This window comes from Monocercomonoides exilis, assembly GCF_001643675.1.
Source record: "Monocercomonoides exilis strain PA203 chromosome Unknown scaffold8-1962414, whole genome shotgun sequence".
In the NCBI taxonomy this organism is placed as follows: domain Eukaryota; phylum Preaxostyla; order Oxymonadida; family Polymastigidae; genus Monocercomonoides; species Monocercomonoides exilis.
This window is the reverse complement of record NW_027150553.1, coordinates 1,371,450-1,392,781: the sequence shown is the minus strand read 5'-3', so window position 1 is coordinate 1,392,781 and position 21,332 is coordinate 1,371,450. Positions and strand designations below refer to the sequence as shown.

Here is a 21,332-nt window from a genome sequence, read left to right as displayed (position 1 = left end):
CCACAACATCCTCCAGCGAAAGTGACCCGCTCCCACAAGAGACCACAACCATACTCGGTGAAGTTCCTTCTGTTGAGTTACAATCAATCTTCAAGTGACTCATTCTCAAATGACCTGTCGAAACACTGAACAGCGATCCAGTTGATGAAAGTGCTCCTATTCCAATTGAACATGTTTCCCTTCCCTTCCCAATGACTGAAATCTTCTTTGATCCAATCTCAATTGTTGTCACCTCGCTTATGTGATTCCCTTCCATCAGCGTGACTGACAGACTCACCTGGATCACGCTCCGAATGACTGCAACACCAATGGTTCGGCATGCACTTGACTCATCCAATCCACACAACTCTTCTTCGCCACCTCCACTCACAGCCACAAATCGATTTAAAATTCCTCTCTTCAGCCAATCCTTTTTCGATGTTTGGTTATATGTCCATTTCTGTTCATTAACATAATTATATGCAAAGCAGATCCTCTTCTCATCTGTATTTGTGGTGTAACATTCATAGAATGGATTTCCTGAATCCAAATACAGATTGTATGTATCGACATACTCAACATCATGCCCGTATGGATTGGCTGCATCCTTGCAGCTGCATCCGTGAAAGAACAAAAAATAGCAATAAATTCCATTGTCTGGCTTTTCTGCTTTGTCTGGTCTGAAAAACAATCCTCCGCCTTCTCTTAATGCTGAGCATGAAATAAACTGAATGCTCCTCATTTTGAATGCTGCAGGAACAATATAGCAAAAGAAACCTCCACCATATATATTTGTAACTGAGCATGAAGTGAAACTGCAGTCAAACACACACGCACTTTCTCCCCCACCATTTTCTTCCCCAATGCATCCTTCTCCAGAAACCTGAAACGATTGCAATAATAACCCTCCACCAGAACTATTTGCTTTGCAATTCTGGAATTCACATCCGCTGATCTGAACACATGTTGATATCGTATAAATTAGTATTCCACCTCCATGTTGATTTTGAGCTGTACATTCGTTGAAAGAATTGTTCACAATCTCAACCGATTTAATATTATAGCAACTAATACCTCCACCGCACCAATGCGCAACACATTCATTGAATGCACAATGCGAAACTGAAACAGCGGCCGACGATTGACTGTACATGCAGATGGCCCCTCCACTCGATATTCCATCAGTATAAGAGTCACTTTCTCCTGTTGTCTCGACCCATCCCATTCACACCAAGTGAATGAGTTTGCTCCATTATCTGTTTCATTCTGTCTGTCTGGCTTCAATGGAACCTCTGCAGTTCCAGTGCATTCAACATTTCTTGTTCTGCAACACCCGATGAATGATGTATTTGAGGCTGTCAAGGAAGCCAAGGGGTTGTTGAGGGAATGAACAATCCCTCCATCATATGCGTCGCAAACTGATGAAAATGAGCAGCTGCTCATCAGACACGAGGTTTGGGCTGACGTAGTGGTTGGAGGTGAACATGCCTCATTTGCTGTTGAGATGTTGAAAAATGTGAGTTTGGAGAGGGATACAAGGGGAATGGAAGGTGACGAGAGAAATGCCGTTGAAGATGAGAAATGCGATTCGCTCACTGAAACGCTTCTTTCTCTTTTAATATTTTGTACATATGCCTGTTTTGCTTCTTTGCGTAATCTTGTAAAAAAATATTACACTATGTTTATTTCCTTTTCTGCGTTTTCTGCTCATTATTAAATGAAACATTCAAAATATGAAGGATCTTCTCTGCCAATGCCTTGTGATAGCAAAGATTCCTTCAAGTCATTCTTCCGCTGAATCCATTAACTGCCCTTCTGTTGTCTTCTTCTGTTAATCTTCCTCATTCCTTGTTCTCTCATTGATTTCTGAAGAAGTCTTCAAAAAAAAAAAGAATGAATTATGAATGTGAAAATAAAAATATGTAATAAATCATAGAAAATATCGATCAAATAATATGACAAAAAATTATAAATAATTATAAATGATAATAAATAGTAACACCTTGATAATCCTTCAATCTCTATCTTTTTTTTCTTTTGTCAAAGTATTGCCACTTTCATTGTCCATTTGTCACTTTCATCGCTTTCATCCTCTCCAAATAAAATAAAGCCAGCTGAATTCATTCCATTTTGCAGCTTTTCCTTTCCAAAATGCCTCTTTCGATTAATAGAATAAAGCATACACAAATAATCTTCAAAACACTTTCTCCTCACTTTTGAATCTTTTCATCAATTCGCAATAGAGCGAATATCCGAACGCAAGGAGCAGGTTTGCTCCTCAATAATGAGTTTGATCTTAAATTATGGGTGGTTTAAGATCAAACTTCGCTAACAAATAAACCTTTGTTACACACCATTGTCCGCAGCAATAATGACACAAGATCCTGTTAGAATGGAAACCAGTGACAGCGAGGACAGAGGATTTGATCTTGCAATTAGACTTTCAAGAGTAGAAAATTTGATTGAGGAAATGGCGAGAAGCCGAGCAGTTCCGAGCCGCTCGGGAGCAGTAGGAATATTACCGATGAGAAAGACGAAGAGGGAACGACCAAGAGGAAGATCTCTATCGAGATCAAGCGAATCTGAGTCCGAATCTGATGACACAGAGATGATCGCAAAGAAAAGACACAGACAGCGATTGAGGGGCAGTCGCGGACGTAACCAGATGAAGAAATGGGACGATGTAGAAACCAGCGAGAGCGATTCCGAAAACACAGAAAAGCGGGAGGAAGAGCAAGATAGATCCGAAGATTTCTTGGGAATTTTCCCAGACGAATGGTTAACGCCTAGGAAACAAGCAGGAGAACTGAAGAGATTTATGGACTTTTGCAAAGCCGGATCTATCAGAATAAATGATGATATCCTGAACACTTTTATCCCGGAGTCGGAGAAGAACTTTTTTACAAGACACACTGACATCAGTTGGAACGCCTTAGCAGTGACGGGTGTCACTGCTGAGGGAAGAAAAGACTCTCCAGAAGCCGCTCGGGTTATCGAGCTGCTTCAGCCCGCCTTGGAATCGGGGTTTGAAGCCGCGAAGGCGATTGCAGCCCTCACTACAAGAGAATTGAAAAAGACGCGCCTAGAGGAAGAAGAGAAAGAGCGACTGAGGGGGCTCTTTTGCGCGTACGCCCTAATAGCAGACTGTATTAGCCGCATAAACTTGCTGAAAGTTATCCCTCAGTCTAGCTGGGAGAACGTGAAGTGTTTTCTGGACGGGGGAATGTCCAAGGACATCCCGGAGAGTTTCAGGAGACTGGTGGATAGCACCAGCTTTTTTCGTCCAGGGGGGGACGCTCCAGGGTATGGAGCATCCCCCGTTTCTTCCACAACCTTCGGCCTCGCCCCAGTCAGGGGCGGGCGCTCAGGGAGGTACAGCACAGGCAGAAACGCTCAAGGCTTTGCCTACAGACAATCCCAGAAGCAAGGTTTCGAAGGGAGCTTCTCAAATTTCAAACAGAGAAGGAGGTCAACACATGCTCGACCACAACAGGCCCCAGCAACAGCTGGGAGAGCTCCCACGTTCACAGTCCCCCTCCCTCCAGCTCCCCCGAGGATACAGGGAGAATCAGCAGCAGGAACAGCGACTGGAACGAGCCAGTGGGCTTAGAGATATCCGCGCTTCGACGCGAGACAGAGAGAGGAGAGAGAGCCGCGCTTCGACGCGAGACAGAGAGAGGAGAGAGAGCCGCGCTTTGCCGCGAGACAGAGAGAGAAAAGAGAGCCGCGCTTTGCCGCGAGACAGAGAGAGAAGAGAGAGCCGCGCTTCGCCGCGAGACAGAGAGAGAAGAGAGAGCCGCGCTTCGCCGCGAGACAGGAACGGACATGATGCTGTCAGAGCTCAAGGGAATGGCAGTACAACGGGAGGTCCCAATCGATCGACAGACGATCACAGGGGAGGAACCCTTGGAAGTCTGCGAGAGCAACGAAGAGGCACTGAGCCCTTCCGACCGAAAGAAGAGGATAGAGATAGAAAGCTTGAGAGATCGCGAGATGGGAACAGGGAGAGTAAACACAGAGGGAGACTCCGTATATCCCCACGGGACAGTACAGATGAACGATCAGGAACCAGAGAGGGAGGTAGTGAAGAGAGCCTTGAGAGCTTCTGGGACTGTTATCGAGTCCCTAACTGGGAGCGTCCTGGAGGAGAGCTGGAAGATAGCTACTGCAGATACTCTCGAGGGGAAAGAGACCGCACAGATCCAGACTGGTCAAAGGACACCAGAAGTGGGGAGTTGCGTAGCAGTGGGACCACCGAAGGAGCCACTGCCTGGGAGACTGGTGAACAGGCTGAACGAGTGGAGGAAGATTGGGGGAGACAAACTGGTGAGCCGTGGTATAAAAGCCCGATGGAAAGATCCCCAATCCCCAATCTCACTCGAGGAGAGAAAACACAGACAAGAATTTCGGGGAACAACAGAGATGACAAACAATTATTTATCCCTCTTAGAGGAGGAAGTGAAAGAAGGAGTGGTGAAACCCATACAGGAATCGGAGGTAAAGTGGTTCAACCCGACATTTATGGTCCGGAAGAAGAACGGAAAGTGGAGGAAGATTCTGGATTGCAGAATTTTAAACGAGGAAGTGCTAGGGAAACACTTCAAGATGGATTCCCAGGAGACAGTTGTGGAACTCCTGGAGGAGAACGATTGGATGACTACGCTCGACATATCGAGTGCTTATCAACATGTCAAAGTGGACGAGCAGTTCAGTCCCTTTCTGTGCTTCAGCTTCCAAAAGCAATGCTACACTTACGTGGGGATGCCATTTGGAGCAAAGGACGCGCCCAGAGTATTCACGAAGATAATGAGACGGGCAGCGTCATATATCAGAGAACATTGGAAGGTAAAGCTGGTGATATATCTGGACGACATCCTCCTCATGCACCCAGACAGGGATGCATTGAGATCGATCTCACAGGAGATAGCCCAGTTCCTGAGAAATCTGGGCTGGATACTGTCGGAGGAGAAGCTGAATCTGGAACCCGCAAGGAGCGTGGAGTTTTTGGGATGGAGTTGGAATTCAGAGAAGATGGAAGTGATGCTCCAAGAGAGGAAGAGAGTGCTGCTCCTGGAGGATGTGCGAAAGTGGATAGCACATGCAAAGAAGAGGAGGAGACAAAAGACGAAGGACCTAGCAGCACTCCTCGGGAGGCTGAATTTTGTGAGGTTACAACACCCACCAGCGAGCTTGTGGATGAGACGCATGCAATACGTACTGAGGCATGCAATAGCCCGCGGAGGCTGGAATGGAAAGGTGATACCCAACCCAATGATGTTAGGAGAACTAACACATTGGAGGAAAACTCTGCGAGAGAACAGACCAAGGAGTCTGAAGAGAAGGAACAGACCAGCAGAGCTAACAACGGACGCTTCAGAGCTGGGATGGGGTGCAGTATTGACAATATCGACAGAGAACAAAGAGGAGAAGATATATGTCCACGGGAGTTGGACCCTCCAGGAGAGCGCATTAGCGATAAACGAGAAGGAGTCCAGAGCAGTGTTGAGGACTTTGGAAAGGAAAGGAGCATGGCTGAAAGAACAAAAGATAGATCATATTTGTCTGAAGACAGACAACATGTCCACGAGATGGACAATCCAGAAGAAAAGGGGAGCGCCATCGCTCATCCCAACACTGAGAGCATTGGAGAAGAAACTGAACAGCCTGGACTTGACAATACAGACGGAACATCTCCCGGGAGAGCAGAACACGGAAGCAGATGCACTCAGCCGGATGGCGAAGAAGCCGGACTATGCACTGAAGGGGGAGAAAGTCGCAGAGATATTACAGACAATCGCACCGAGAACACTAGATACAATTTCAGAACAGATTGCGCCGGTGCCCTGCGGAAGTACTTGGAGACTATCCTCCATGAGAAGGAAGAGAGAGGAAGGAACAGCAGAAGACGACATAGTGCTAGTCCACCCGCTCCTGAGAAACATTGGGCGAGTGATGAAAGAGAAGATGAACGAAGCTCAGAGGAATCTGACGATTCTGATTCTGCCAGCCTGGCGGGGGCAGACCTGGACCCCGCTACTGCAGCCTGGGCATTTGACAAAGACCCTGGGGACCTTTCAGGAGTGCATGACACCGGGAACGAAGATGAGAAGGGAAGGCTGGAAATTACCCCCAGGAGAGGTAATAAGCGTTGTACCGGAGAAGAGAATATTCAGGGGAGAGACCTCTTCTTTACATGGGGAGAACACGTTGGAGCAAAAGAGATAGCAGCAGCAATACTTAGAAATCAAAAGAGCGAAAGAGATACGTGGAGAGCGCTGCGAAGATTCAAGCAATTTCTAGATAGAGAGAGTATGGATGACACTGACCCCCTCACAACGAAAGATGCAAAATGGATTATGGCAGAGTTCATCGAAACACTCTCGAATACAAACCTCTCAAGTGGAGTGATAAATCAGACAGTACGGAAGGTACTGGATTCTATTAACCTCTTCAGAAAGACTAAGGTTGACGTGAAAGACATAGAGACATTTCTAAAGACCTATGTGGGGGAGAAACCAAGAAGAGGCAAACGATACAAATCGATGTGGGACTTGACAATCATCACGAAGTGGGCAGAAGCCACTCACGATATGAAAGACCCACAGACCCTCCAGAGTAGAGCCCTCATTCTCACTATGATCTTTGGAGCTTTAAGGCCAGCAGAGCTAGAAAGAATGAGAAGAGAGACAATGATATTCAAAGATAACTCTGTCCAGACACAAGTACGAACCAAGACGTCGGGAGGTGAAGTTATCAAAGTTATAATAAATAAATATCCGAATCCACAGATCGATGTAGAAGTAGCGCTCCAATGCTGGATGGATTACACCAAGGCAGCCTTTATAAATGAGCATATGTGGTTCGATATTAGTGAGAATCAACCCGCAAATTTGCAGAGAATCAAAGAAGAAATAGTAGCTGTCCTGAGATAGAACGGAATACCCGACACATTTACCGCGTACTCTATAAGACACGCAGTGATCACACACTTAGCAAGACGAGAAGGAGCGGACTGGAAGGCTATCAATGCTTATGTGAGATGGGCGCCAGGTTCGAGAGTTGCCCAGGAATATGATACCGTGTTACCAGTTCAGGACACGAGATGGATCCTGGAGACAATCGGAGGCCCAGTACCCCTGGCTGAGAAGGGATATAAGTTGGAGAAGAACAGCAAGAGAGAAAATATTAAAAATGAGAATACAGAATCTGTAACTAAGGAATTACCTGAAGAAACATCACAGACCGGGGGAGAAGCGGAGACGAGTGAGAGAAAGAATTCGAAGAGACGAGGGCCGACTCGAGAGAAGAGTTCGCATCATGAGGACGATATAACACAACCCACCAGGGGTGATGAGACACCGTCCATAATTCCCCGCAGCATCATGGAGCTGGCGGAGGGCAGACAACCTGCCTTGCAGAAGAAACTCGAGACCGATCGGAGGAAACGCGGAGAGAGAAGCATAGGACAAATTATTATGCCCGCTCAAGTACGGAAGACACGATCAAGAACCCCCCGAAAACAGCGCAAGAGGGGGAGGGAGTAGGAATAGAGGCCGCACCTTCATCCGCAGTCCCTCTGTTCATCCGCCGCACGACAATGTGCTAGGCAAGAGGGTTTAAGATCAGAGGAGAGAAGAGAACGAGGGCTTTCAAAACTCATTATTGAGGAGCAAACCTGCTCCTTGCGTTCGGATATTCGCTCTATTGCGAATTGATAGAACGCAGTGAGACAGGTTTTGCTCCGAAATAATACTAACGCGGATGGAGAGACTCAGAGCGGCTGGGTGCGAGATGAGAGAGAGAAACACAGGGTGAAGAATAGGACGAGAAAAAAGTGGCGAGAGAACAGAGGAGATAGAAAGAGATAATCCGTCCAGAGATATCAAGTGCATCCATAACCTGTATTGATAAACAGGAATGTTATTGAAACCGTTAAGAAGAACCTTACTCCTTTACAAGATTATTATTGTTTTTTTACAGAGAAGAATTGAATATTAAATATGCAGTGTGTGATGATTGGGGTTGCTCTGCTGATGCAGCAGAAGAGTGGGAGGCAGAGCATTATACACGCAGTTTTCTTTTCCACGCCTCGCGAAAGCGAGAGTGGTTTTTCTTTCTGCTCCGTTTTTAATTTTCGCCTCACCGGATCCCTGCACAGCCTGCAGGAGGGAGCTCCGAGGGGTATGCCCCCTGCCCTCTGGTCTTCGAGACCATGGCAAAAGGCGAAGTCGGTGGTGAAGTGAAGCGGACAATGCATTATTTTATTTTATTATTATTAAATTTTAATGCTATTGTTTTGTTTTTTCATCTCGCCCTTTTTTCCACGTCATTTGGGAGGGCGAAGTTTTTCACTCAAACCACCCATAATTTAAGATCAAACTCATTATTTCGGAGCAAAACCTGTCTCACTGCGTTCTATCAAAAAATTTTCTCTTCTCTCTCTTTCTTTTCCCTTTCTCTCAACCCACCTTCTCATTCCACTCCCTCCAATCAATCCGTCCTTTTTGCTCCAAGCCACATTTCCTCTCTCCAAATTCAAAAATCACAGTCTCTTCTTCATTCCATTGAAAATCATCATCAAGCTCCGCCTTTTCCCCCCTTCTCCTCAAATACCATCATCCAATGTTAAGTCCTTTCATTCCATTTGATTTGTAATTCTGTTCATCGAATTTCTTTGGACAAATAAAACATTTTGTGTTTGCTGTAAATGAAGAAGAAAAAGAAGAAGAAGATGATGATGAATTAATTTGGCTGAATATCAATTGCAGTTGTGTGCAAATGAATGTTATTTTCCGACATGAAAAAAACAGACGAAATTTTTTTTCATGTTTTCCTGTTCCTTATTAGGAAGCGCGGAATTATCATCCTTTTTTTTTCTTCGCATTGTTTGATGGCTTTGTGGCTGTTCAGCATTAACATATGCCAAATTAACTTAATGAACCGAAGAAAAACCATAGAAGAAGAAGAAGAAGAATTTGAAAAAGAAGAAGAAGAAGAAGAAGAAGAATTTGAAAAAGAAGAAGAAGAAGAAGAAGAAGAAGAATTTGAAAAAGAAGAAGAAGAAGAAGAAGATATTCTAACAGCCCCTATCCACAATACTCCCACCAAATTGTGTTGAAAAAGAGCTTCGACAACATCACAAGCACATTCAATGCTTTTGGGAGGGATGAGAAAATGCTGCCAGAGGAAGGGAGAAGAAGGGAGAGAAGAAGAGGGAGAGAAGAAGAGGGAGAGAAGAAGAGGGAAAGGGAGAGGGAGAGGGAGATGATGATAATGAATTTGAAGCAGAGGAAGAAGGAGAAATAAAGGAAGAAAAAGATGATGATGATGATGATGATGATGATGATAAATGAAATTCTATCATTGATTGCATCTCTTCTGAATCAACTGTAAATGCTCTTCAGTTCGTTCATTGCTTTTGTTCTCATCCTTCAAAAACTCCTCGATTGAATTTATCTTCCTTTTCTTCTTCCTCTTCTTCCTCTTCTTCCTCTTCTTCCTCTTCTTCTCATTTTCTTTTGATTTCTGGATTCCTCTTTGTGCAAATAAATTTCTTCCTTTTTCTTTCATTTTCTTTCATTTTCTCTTATTTTCTCTGATCAAAATACGAAATATGAAGAATTCCAATCAGATGATGTTGATGATGATGTCAAAGAAGGAGAAACTGCGTGACACGATGCAGACATATTTGAATAAAAAGAAGATGATGATGAATAAACAGAAGAAGAGGAAGAAGAAGAAGAGGAAGAGGAAGAGGAAGAGGAAGAGGAAGAGGAAGAGGAAGAGGAAGAGGAAGAGGAAGAGGAAGAGGAAGAGGAAGAGGAAGAGGAAGAGGAAGAGGAAGAGGAAGAGGAAGAGGAAGAAGAGGAGGAAGAGGAAGAAGAAACAGGGAGCTGATATTATAGAATGTCATGAAATCGAAAAGAATAAAGAATATTCATTTGTCAGATATGCAAATATAAAACAGAGGCAATCGAAGTTGATTTTAAAAAAAAGGAGAAGAAGAATGAGGAAAAGAAACGCGGAAGTTGAATTGAAAAATAGAAAAATCAAAATATATTTAAATAATAAATAAATATTGAATATAGTTATATGATTAAAAACAAATTCCAAAACTAATTTCAAAACAAAGAAATAATTCAGACAAAGCAGAATGACACACCATCCACCCTCTGTGCATCCCTTCCGCATCTGCATCGCTTCAACCCATTCGACCAAATCCTACAGGCCCATCCCAAGTACCATTCCTATCCATTCACTTTCATTCAATCTTTTTCTTTTTCTTTTTATTATCCTCTTCTTCTTCTTCTTCTTCCTCTTCTTCTTCTTCTTCTCTCCATCCTGCCCTGTCCCTTTCCCTCCGCCTTCCTGCTCCTTCCTTCAACAAATGAACAAACAAAGAAAATAAATGTTTTTTTGCGTCGCTTTTTCCATCCTTCAAAATCTTGAAATAAAAAAAAAAATAAAGAAGATAGAAGATAATCTCCAGCGAAAAAAAAAAAAATTACCGTTTGCAGACTTTGGGTACTTGTGGCTTGAATGGCCACACTTTGTGCTTTTGGCCAAGCTCGCTTCACAGAAGAAAAAGGGGAAGAAGAAATAGACGACAACGATCGGCAGATTGAAGCAGACGAAAAGGGGCTGCAGAGGAAGGAAGGGATGCTCATCTTTCTGTGCTTGAAGGACATCGCTCTTCGGCCTGCGTGATTGGAAGGCATCAAATGCCAACGAGATCGCGGATGAGGAAGATAAACCCTGATGAAAACGAAGAGAATGAGTTGGCTGTGCTTCAACAGCGAAGAGGAAGATGGATGGAAAGGTTGGCATTCATTCATCGATGCTCACGATGCAGATGACAATGCTTCTGAAATGCATTCTCTGATACTCAACGCACAAAATTCAATGGACCATGCACAAACATAGAAGCTGAGCGAAACAACAGCTTTGTTGAAAAACAAACGATGAAAACAAAAACCATCATATTCTCTTTCATTGGCTGTGGCGTCGAAGAAAGCAAACTTCGAATGATAATCACATTGCTTGCTCAAAATGGCTGTCCCTTCGAAGAATGAAATCCAAAAGCGGCTGGCCTGAATGTTGTTCAACTGCCAACAAATATTCGACAATTGGATGTCTCGTAGTTGGCGTTTCTCCACTCTTTTGAAGCAAAAGCGGAATCACAAATAGAATTTCGCAGCCTTCCATGTCTGCCTGGCACAGTCCGAGAAACAGGAAAACCTTATAAATAAAACCGATATTTTGGGGTTCTCCTTTTTTCGTTGAATTCTTGCCTTTTTTATGTGATTAATATCCTTCCCTCGATATTGCCAGCCACTTTCCTTGCCAAAAAAGCTTCTCCCTTGCCTTATGCTCCAAAATGCTATATAATTTTGTGCAGATTTTGTCCTTCACAGAATTCCATCCACTTTTTGTCTTCATTCAACAAAACATCAGTAGAATTTGTTTTCACCTCCTGCACCAAATAAAAATCATGTATCTTCCGTAACTTCATTTATTTCCCAATGGCTATACAATAATCTGCTCCGTTCTCATCGCATTGCTCCACAAAGCGGAGATTGGCCATTTCAACAATAACTCACATTCCTGCACTTTGGAGAGGATACAGATGGAAATATCTTCACAACATATAGAACAATATAAAATACATACATTATGTCTTTTTGTGTGATTGATGAAATTGTTGCATTCCCCTTGACCATCCAATTGACAAAAATCATCAGACAGAATTTCAAAAATATTGCATTGCCTCGTTTCTTGTTATCTCCACAGGAAATAATATTTCTAGCTCTACAGGCAATGTTCACTCACGGATTTCTCATTCTGTGAATGGAATATTCCGTTTTTTCGAATCTGATGATCATTGAATCCATTACAAAAAAGACTCAAACCAATAAATCATTTTGATATTTTTTTTCTTGGCAATGGCTGAGTGAAAAGGGACGAGGTTGAGAGGGGTGTGTGAAAACAAAAATTAAACTTGTTTTGGGGGATATTTGTTCATTTTCTGAATTTCATGTGTTTGGCAGTGTTTGATTGATAAGCGAGATTGTTTGTGGGGAGCAGGGTTCGGCTTGTGGCTGATCAGAGGAGCGGACGCCCACAAGAGAAAAAGGTGCTTGCAGCAGCTGTGTTTGATGAGATGATTTTTCAGCAGTTCGTTTTTTGGAAAAGAAAGGCGAAAGTGGGAAACAATGATTGTGAGAAGGAGCAGGAAAGGGGAGGGGGATAAAGAGTGTGGAGCAGAGTGCCTGACTGATGGAAGAACACATTGCAGCTGGGATTTTCACACACATATTTTTTATTTTAAAGGGGGTGACAAAAGCGAGTTGGATGTTGTATTTTTGGCAGCTGACGGGTGTGGATGATTGAAGAGGATCGAGGTGGGTGTGTGTGTTGGAAGGCACGCATCGACGATAGCTAACATGAACAATATGAGAATGGAAGAGGATATGGAAATCAAGGAGACGGGGATGAGAGGTCGGGACAGGATGTTTGGGGATGCAGTCATGCTCATCTGGGCAGTCGAGGCAGCACAGGAAAGGGACTGTGCGATTGCTTTGTGAGCCTTTCATGATGAAAGAGGAGACAGGTTTGGTGATTTGTTTCATGAGAATTTATATATATTTTTTATATTAAATTTTATGATTATTTTTTTTTTTTATTGAAGATATTGAGTGAATTGCGGAAAGATGCGCGGAAAGCCATCACATGTTGTCTGAGGAGCGCAGATTGTTTTTTTAGCTTTGCTTGAAGAATGAGAGGAGGAAGAGAAATATTTCATATTTTTTGGATTGAGGGTTGGATGGAGGAAGATGAGAAGAGAAGAATGGTGAGAGTGAGGTTGGATGGGCAATGGAAGAGCGGGCGAGAACAACATTTTATTTTTTCTTTATTTTTGGAATTGCGTTTGAAAGGCGAAGGCGTGGTGTGGTGTGGCATTTGAGTGGATGATGCTGGGGTGAGAGGTATTTGGAGAGATGCAAACAGGGGACGAGGGGAGTGAAGGGAAATGAAGAATTATGGAGGTATTTTATTCTTGTTTGTTCATATTCTTCATGTTCCATTTTTTATTTGTATTTGTATTTGTATTTTTTGATTTGATTGATGTGTGATGCGATCAGGTGTTGTCAAAAGCGCTGGGGGAGCATGAAATACGGGATGTGGAAGCACTGTTTTTTTCTGGGCATTCCTGGAAGAAATTGGGAGAAATCAGCAACCGAAGAGTGTTTGGCAGAATGAGCGAGACGGAAAAAACTGAAGAGAATGAGGAAAGAAATTTTTGTGGAATTTTTATTTACAAAAATCTTTTCGGAAGCAGCAGCAGAAGAGGCAGAAAAGAGGAACTCAAGCTCAATGGGATATTTTTTGGCATGGCGCTAAGAGGCATGGGGAAGGGGGAGAAGGAAAAGGAAGAAATTCTGTGAATGAATTTCATTTCTCTTCTTTTTGCCAATTTTTTATCGCCGCCCTCTACACCCCTTAAATCCCTCTCCAGACTCACTTTTTTCAACATCTCAACAGCAAATGATGCATGTTCGTCTTCAACAACTACATCAACCCAAACATCAAGTTTTATGAGCAGTTGCTCATTTTCATCGGTCTGTGATGTGTATGATGGCGGAATTGTTCATTCCCTCAACAATCCTTTGGCTTCCTTATCTGTTTCAAACACCTCGTTTATTGGGTGTTGTCGAACAAGGAATGTTGAATGCATTGGAACTGAAACTAATAGGCTGGCTCCAGGGAGACAGAACATTACAGTGAATGGAGCAAACTCATTCACTTGGTGCGAGTGGAGTGAATCGAAGACGACTGGAAGCAAAGATGATTATGCCAATGAAGCTTCCAATGGTGGAGCAATTCGGATGTATAACCTCAATTCAGGAGAACTGACAGTTTCGCATTGTTCATTCAATGATTGCTATGCATATTATGGCGGAGGCGGAATCATGTGCCGTTCAATCAAGTCAGTTGATATAACAAACAATTTATTCAACGCTTGCAATGCTCAAAACAATGCTGGAGGGGGATTGTATGTTGTATTAATTTCATCATGTGTTCGGATCAGCGGATGTGAGTTTCAGAAATGTTCTTCTTATGGCTGGGGAGGAGGACTTTATCTTGATAATTTTCAGGTTTCAGGAACAGATTGCATTGGAACAGAAAATGGAGAAGGGGAAAGTGCGTGTGTGTTTGACTGCAGTTTCACTTCATGCTCAGTCACAAATTCGCAAGGTGGGGGCATGCGTTGTGCTACTGTTCCTGCAACGCAATTCAAAATGAGGAGCATTCAGTTTTTTTCATGTTCTGCACGGCAAGAAGGTGGAGGATTGTGTTTACATCCAAATCGAGCAACAGCACCGAATGATAAATTTTATTGTTATTTTTTGTTTTTTCACGAATGCAAATGCTCTGCAGCCACTCCATATGGGCATGATATGATATATTACGATAATAACAATTTATATTTATCTCAAAATAACCCGTTCCATGAATGTTACACAACAAACACAGATGACCAAAGAGTATGTTATGGATATGATTTATCGAATTCAGGGAGTTGGAAATTTCAGCACACAGAAAAAAAGGATTGGCTGAAGGACAAGACGATATATGTTTCAATGAATGGAAATGATGCATCTCCACTTTGCGGATCAAATGAATCAAATCCGTGCAAAACGGTGAAGAAGGCGTTTGAGATGTGTGAGGTGCAGATTAGCTTGACAATCACGCTGCTGGATGGAAATCATCAAAGCGAGACAACAACAATTGAGATTGGGTCAAAGAAGGTTTCAATCATTGGGACGAGCAAAGAGAAGAGCGCGATTGGAACAGGAGTGCTTTTTTTTAAATCATGACTGGATGGTTTAAGATGCGTGAATAAGTATGCCCAACATTTTTCAAAAACAAAAGTGGATTAATATTTTGCATACAAATACCAAAAAAATGCATTTAGTCGTAGCTATTGTTTGTAATAGGAAAAAGCTTTTTTACATATATTTTTATAGATTTTTCATCATTTTTTTCATTCTTATATTTATTACAAAAACATTATTAGCAACAGAAAAAAATAAATATATTTTTTCTGTGCAAAATTTGAAAAGAACATCAGGTCGAAAAAATATATTTTTGTGATTGCTTATGCAGAATCATTTTTTTTCCTTGTTATTGTGAATAAAATCTTTCATTCATGTGAGTTATTATCTGTGGAAACTCCAGTGTATGAACTTAAAGATACTGTTTGCCAAAACGAAATCCATATTCCGTTGAAAAGCTGAATCTTCCTTTTCGGATTATTTTTACACACATACATATTAACAAGTGTGTATACATATGGACAATTCTTTTTGAATTCATGATAATTTTTAATCTTTTTTTTTCTTTTCTTTTTCTTTTTTTCAATAAAAATATTTCTTTTTTTGAAAACACTTCAGAAGCATTAACCAATCTTTGTGAAGAATTGTCATTAGCAAAACTTATCAATGTATATTGGGTGATAATTTTTGATGTCATGCCTTTACTGTAAAAAATTTCGGTTTTAATATATATCTTGAATGGTGATAAATGAACACTGAAAATTGATAATACCTTTTCAAGATAATTATGTCATGAACTTATCTCAAATAATGGCTTTTGCAACAATTATTTTATGTTCGAAATTTGATAAAAAACTTTTTGTTATTGGCAAAAAAACATTTTTTCAAATCAACACTCCGAAAAAAGTTATGATTTCAAAACAAAAAAGTCGCACAATATAACTTTTCAATAACGTTTCAGATGTGTAATGAAAATCAGATTTGATAAAACTTCTTTCGAATTTGAATTGGACTTGATTCAAATGGTATTTTTTCAGAAATTATCTTTGGAAACAAATGTTTGTCATTATGATTTCATTTTTTTCATTCAAATCATAATTGTTCAGCAATCATGGAATATGTCAAATATGTCTTGATTTCTCAAAAATTCTGTCATTATTCAACAGAAATTTTATAATAGTATCTTTTTCCTGTTTGAACATAAACAAACATCATTAATGATTCATTTCCTTTTCTATGAAACTCTGAGATCTGAAATTGAAATATGACAAACGAATGTGATTGTTTAATAATTGATAATAAAACAAACATTACATATTTGATAAATAATGATAGAATTTTTGAGAAATCAAGACATATTTGACATATTCCATGATTGCTGAACAATTATGATTTGAATGAAAAAAATGAAATCATAATGACAAACATTTGTTTCCAAAGATAATTTCTGAAAAAATACCATTTGAATCAAGTCCAATTCAAATTCGAAAGAAGTTTTATCAAATCTGATTTTCATTACACATCTGAAACGTTATTGAAAAGTTATATTGTGCGACTTTTTTGTTTTGAAATCATAACTTTTTTCGGAGTGTTGATTTGAAAAAATGTTTTTTTGCCAATAACAAAAAGTTTTTTATCAAATTTCGAACATAAAATAATTGTTGCAAAAGCCATTATTTGAGATAAGTTCATGACATAATTATCTTGAAAAGGTATTATCAATTTTCAGTGTTCATTTATCACCATTCAAGATATATATTAAAACCGAAATTTTTTACAGTAAAGGCATGACATCAAAAATTATCACCCAATATACATTGATAAGTTTTGCTAATGACAATTCTTCACAAAGATTGGTTAATGCTTCTGAAGTGTTTTCAAAAAAAGAAATATTTTTATTGAAAAAAAGAAAAAGAAAAGAAAAAAAAAGATTAAAAATTATCATGAATTCAAAAAGAATTGTCCATATGTATACACACTTGTTAATATGTATGTGTGTAAAAATAATCCGAAAAGGAAGATTCAGCTTTTCAACGGAATATGGATTTCGTTTTGGCAAACAGTATCTTTAAGTTCATACACTGGAGTTTCCACAGATAATAACTCACATGAATGAAAGATTTTATTCACAATAACAAGGAAAAAAAATGATTCTGCATAAGCAATCACAAAAATATATTTTTTCGACCTGATGTTCTTTTCAAATTTTGCACAGAAAAAATATATTTATTTTTTTCTGTTGCTAATAATGTTTTTGTAATAAATATAAGAATGAAAAAAATGATGAAAAATCTATAAAAATATATGTAAAAAAGCTTTTTCCTATTACAAACAATAGCTACGACTAAATGCATTTTTTTGGTATTTGTATGCAAAATATTAATCCACTTTTGTTTTTGAAAAATGTTGGGCATACTTATTCACGCATCTTAAACCATCCAGTCATGATTTAAAAAAAAGCACTCCTGTTCCAATCGCGCTCTTCTCTTTGCTCGTCCCAATGATTGAAACCTTCTTTGACCCAATCTCAATTGTTGTTGTCTCGCTTTGATGATTTCCATCCAGCAGCGTGATTGTCAAGCTAATCTGCACCTCACACATCTCAAACGCCTTCTTCACCGTTTTGCACGGATTTGATTCATTTGATCCGCAAAGTGGAGATGCATCATTTCCATTCATTGAAACATATATCGTCTTGTCCTTCAGCCAATCCTTTTTTTTCTGTGTGCTGAAATTTCCAACTCCCTGAATTCGATAAATCATATCCATAACATACTCTTTGGTCATCTGTGTTTGTTGTGTAACATTCATGGAACGGGTTATTTTGAGATAAATATAAATTGTTATTATCGTAATATATCATATCATGCCCATATGGAGTGGCTGCAGAGCATTTGCATTCGTGAAAAACAAAAAATAACAATAAAATTTATCATTCGGTGCTGTTGCTCGATTTGGATGTAAACACAATCCTCCACCTTCTTGCCGTGCAGAACATGAAAAAAACTGAATGCTCCTCATTTTGAATTGCGTTGCAGGAACAGTAGCACAACGCATGCCCCCACCTTGCGAATTTGTGACTGAGCATGAAGTGAAACTGCAGTCAAACACACACGCACTTTCCCCTTCTCCATTTTCTGTTCCAATGCAATCTGTTCCTGAAACCTGAAAATTATCAAGATAAAGTCCTCCTCCCCAGCCATAAGAAGAACATTTCTGAAACTCACATCCGCTGATCCGAACACATGATGAAATTAATACAACATACAATCCCCCTCCAGCATTGTTTTGAGCATTGCAAGCGTTGAATAAATTGTTTGTTATATCAACTGACTTGATTGAACGGCACATGATTCCGCCTCCGCCATAATATGCATAGCAATCATTGAATGAACAATGCGAAACTGTCAGTTCTCCTGAATTGAGGTTATACATCCGAATTGCTCCACCATTGGAAGCTTCATTGGCATAATCATCTTTGCTTCCAGTCGTCTTCGATTCACTCCACTCGCACCAAGTGAATGAGTTTGCTCCATTCACTGTAATGTTCTGTCTCCCTGGAGCCAGCCTATTAGTTTCAGTTCCAATGCATTCAACATTCCTTGTTCGACAACACCCAATAAACGAGGTGTTTGAAACAGATAAGGAAGCCAAAGGATTGTTGAGGGAATGAACAATTCCGCCATCATATGCGTCGCTAACTGATGAGAATGAGCAACCATTCATAAAACAAGAGGTTTGGGTTGATGTTGTTGTTGAAGGTGAACATGCATCATTTGCTGTTGAGATGTTGAAAAAAGTGAGTCTGGAGAGGGATTTAAGGGGTGTAGAGGGCGGCGATAAAAAATTGGCAAAAAGAAGAGAAATGAAATTCATTCACAGAATTTCTTCCTTTTCCTTCTCCCCCTTCCCCATGCCTCTTAGCGCCATGCCAAAAAATATCCCATTGAGCTTGAGTTCCTCTTTTCTGCCTCTTCTGCTGCTGCTTCCGAAAAGATTTTTGTAAATAAAAATTCCACAAAAATTTCTTTCCTCATTCTCTTCAGTTTTTTCCGTCTCGCTCATTCTGCCAAACACTCTTCGGTTGCTGATTTCTCCCAATTTCTTCCAGGAATGCTCATAAAAAAAGCAGTGTTTCCACATCCCATGTTTCATGCTCCCCCAGCGCTTTTGACAACACCTGATCGCATCACACATCAATCAAATCAAAAAATACAAATACAAATACAAATAAAAAATGGAACATGAAGAATATGAACAAACAAGAACAAAATACCTCCACAAATCTTCATTTCCCTTCACTCCCCTCGTCCCCTGTTTGCCTCTCTCCAAATGCCTCTCACCCCAACATCATCCACTCCAAGCACCACACACACCACGCCTTCGCCTTTCAAATCTAATTCCAAAAATAAAGAAAAAATTAAATGTTGTTTTCGCCCGCTCTTCCATTGCCCATCCAACCTCACTCTCACCATTCTTCTCTTCTCATCTTCCTCCATCCAACCCTCAATCCAAAAAATATGAAATATTTCTCTTCCTCCTCTCATTCTTCAAGCAAAGCTAAAAAAACAATCTGCGCTCCTCAGACAACATGTGATGGCTTTCTGCGCATCTTTCGGAAATTCACTGAATATTCCGAATAAAAATATATAAAATAAAAAATATCATGAAATTTAATATAAAAAATATACAAATTTGTAAAAAAAAATGTGAAAGATATTTTTAAAAAACAAAACAAAACAAATAACAACAAATTATTTTATAATGAATTTTCTTCACACACTTTTTCTAATTCATCCTTTCTTCTTCATTTCCTTTTTTTTCCCCAAAATATCGTTCCTTTCTGCCAACAAAGCCCATCCGCCCCTTCTTCGCTTCCCTTCTGCTTCTCCTAAAAATCATTCACTTCCAATCCTTGGTCTTATTTCCACTTAAATAACTTCACAAACTCTATTCCATAAAGAACTGGAAAAGAAGAAGATTCCATCTGAAGAATCCTTTCCCATCCCTTGCCCAAATCTTCTTCTTCTTCTCTCCATTTCCCCTCAAAACAACAACAATATCACTCCACAAAATATCACAATCCCTGTCCCCCCAGCTCCCATTCCCCTTCTTCCAACCAAAAATAAAAATAAATATCTCCATCCTTTTTCTGTCTCTTTCCATTGCAAGACGCCTCTCGTAGTCAGCTCCTCATCTTCCTCTGTCTCCGCACCTCCAATGCAAAGAGCCAGCGCTGATGTTCCTTCTTCCCGTCTTCCTCTGCCTCCGCCTCCAACACTTGTCCTGCAAATGAGAGGCGCGGCCAAACTATCCTTTCAATAAAAAATTTAAAATATTAAATAAATATCTCTCACTTTTTTTTTCTTCAACCCCACTTCTCTTTCTTATCAAACACTCACTCACAAATGCTCTCCCTCTTGCCCTGCCCCATATGCCTCCTCCTTCTCTGCATTTGAAAATAAAAAAACACCTCCTCCACATATCTCTCCATCTCTTATCCTCTCCTCCAAAGATAATATATTCCATTCGCTTCACCCATCTTCCGCACCTCTGCCCCTTCTCACCCCACCTCCTCAACATCAAAATCCTTTTCTCAAATAACAAACACGACCTCCACTCCTTCCAACTCACAAAAATCGAAAAAACAACCCCTCAAAATCCCATCCAAATCCATCTCCCGCACATCCATTTTGCCTTTTAAATATCACAAAAATACCTCTTTTCCACAAAAAATATTCTTTTATCGTTCCTTTCCCCCTCCAAAACCCTGTCTCCTCCAAAAACTCAACTCCTTCACCCCACACCACAAGTCCATCCTTTTGTTATCGCATTGTCTTCATATTCCCATTCAGCCACGACACATCGAGTTGTGCTCTTTTTCTTTTGTGGCTCTTATTCGTTATGGAAAATGATCAAGAAATGCCAAATGCTCAGAAACTGTCAACGGAGTGAGACTCCGAAGTGAAAACAAAGACAGATTGACTAAATGAAATATTTCCAGTAAATAGGTTGGGTATTACAAAAGAATATTTATTCGATGGAAGATGAAATTGTTCATTTCGATTGTTGGAATGCTGTGGAGCGACAATATTTTCGATGGAAATGAAGAATTTTCAATGTATGTATTTTATATTATTCTATTTGTTGTGAAGATATTTCCATCCGTATCCTCTCCAAAGTGGTGATTCAGACAAATTATATAAAATGGACAATTTATTCTTTGCAGAACAGAACAGCAATGAAGCGAGTCAAATGTTATCTTACAAATATATTATTAGAGCCTGAATGTATTTTATCATAAATATTTATGTGACTTATTTTGGACTCAACATGCGCGATGGATAGAAATGTGATGAAAAATGAAATTTAATGATGCAGAAATCAACGGGGTTGAAAGACTTCCAAGGCCAAAAGGAAGAACAGCCAACTTCAATGAAAAGGGAACGTTTTTAAAAAGAGGAAGAGGACATTTTCATTTTTAAGTTTGTTGGGGCGATTGGGGCAGATGAGTGA

At 40.3% G+C, this 21,332-nt stretch overlaps 2 protein-coding genes across 2 annotated transcripts; both read left to right on the top strand.

The window, feature by feature from the left end:
* Positions 1-2,350: 2,350 nt before the first annotated feature.
* On the top strand, positions 2,351-7,523 carry MONOS_14445 (uncharacterized protein; the record flags this gene model as incomplete). Its single annotated transcript, XM_067867246.1, has 3 exons — positions 2,351-3,105; positions 3,212-6,849; positions 6,958-7,523. The coding sequence occupies 3 exons, from the start codon at positions 2,351-2,353 to the stop codon at positions 7,521-7,523; spliced, it is 4,959 nt and encodes a 1,652-aa protein (XP_067733085.1).
* Positions 7,524-13,424: 5,901 nt separating this feature from the next.
* MONOS_16735 (uncharacterized protein) lies at positions 13,425-14,858 on the top strand (the record flags this gene model as incomplete). The annotated part of the gene is made up of 1 exon (XM_067869614.1): positions 13,425-14,858. One exon carries the CDS (start codon positions 13,425-13,427, stop codon positions 14,856-14,858), a length of 1,434 nt encoding a protein of 477 aa, XP_067733084.1.
* Between the last annotated feature and the right edge of the window lie 6,474 nt (positions 14,859-21,332).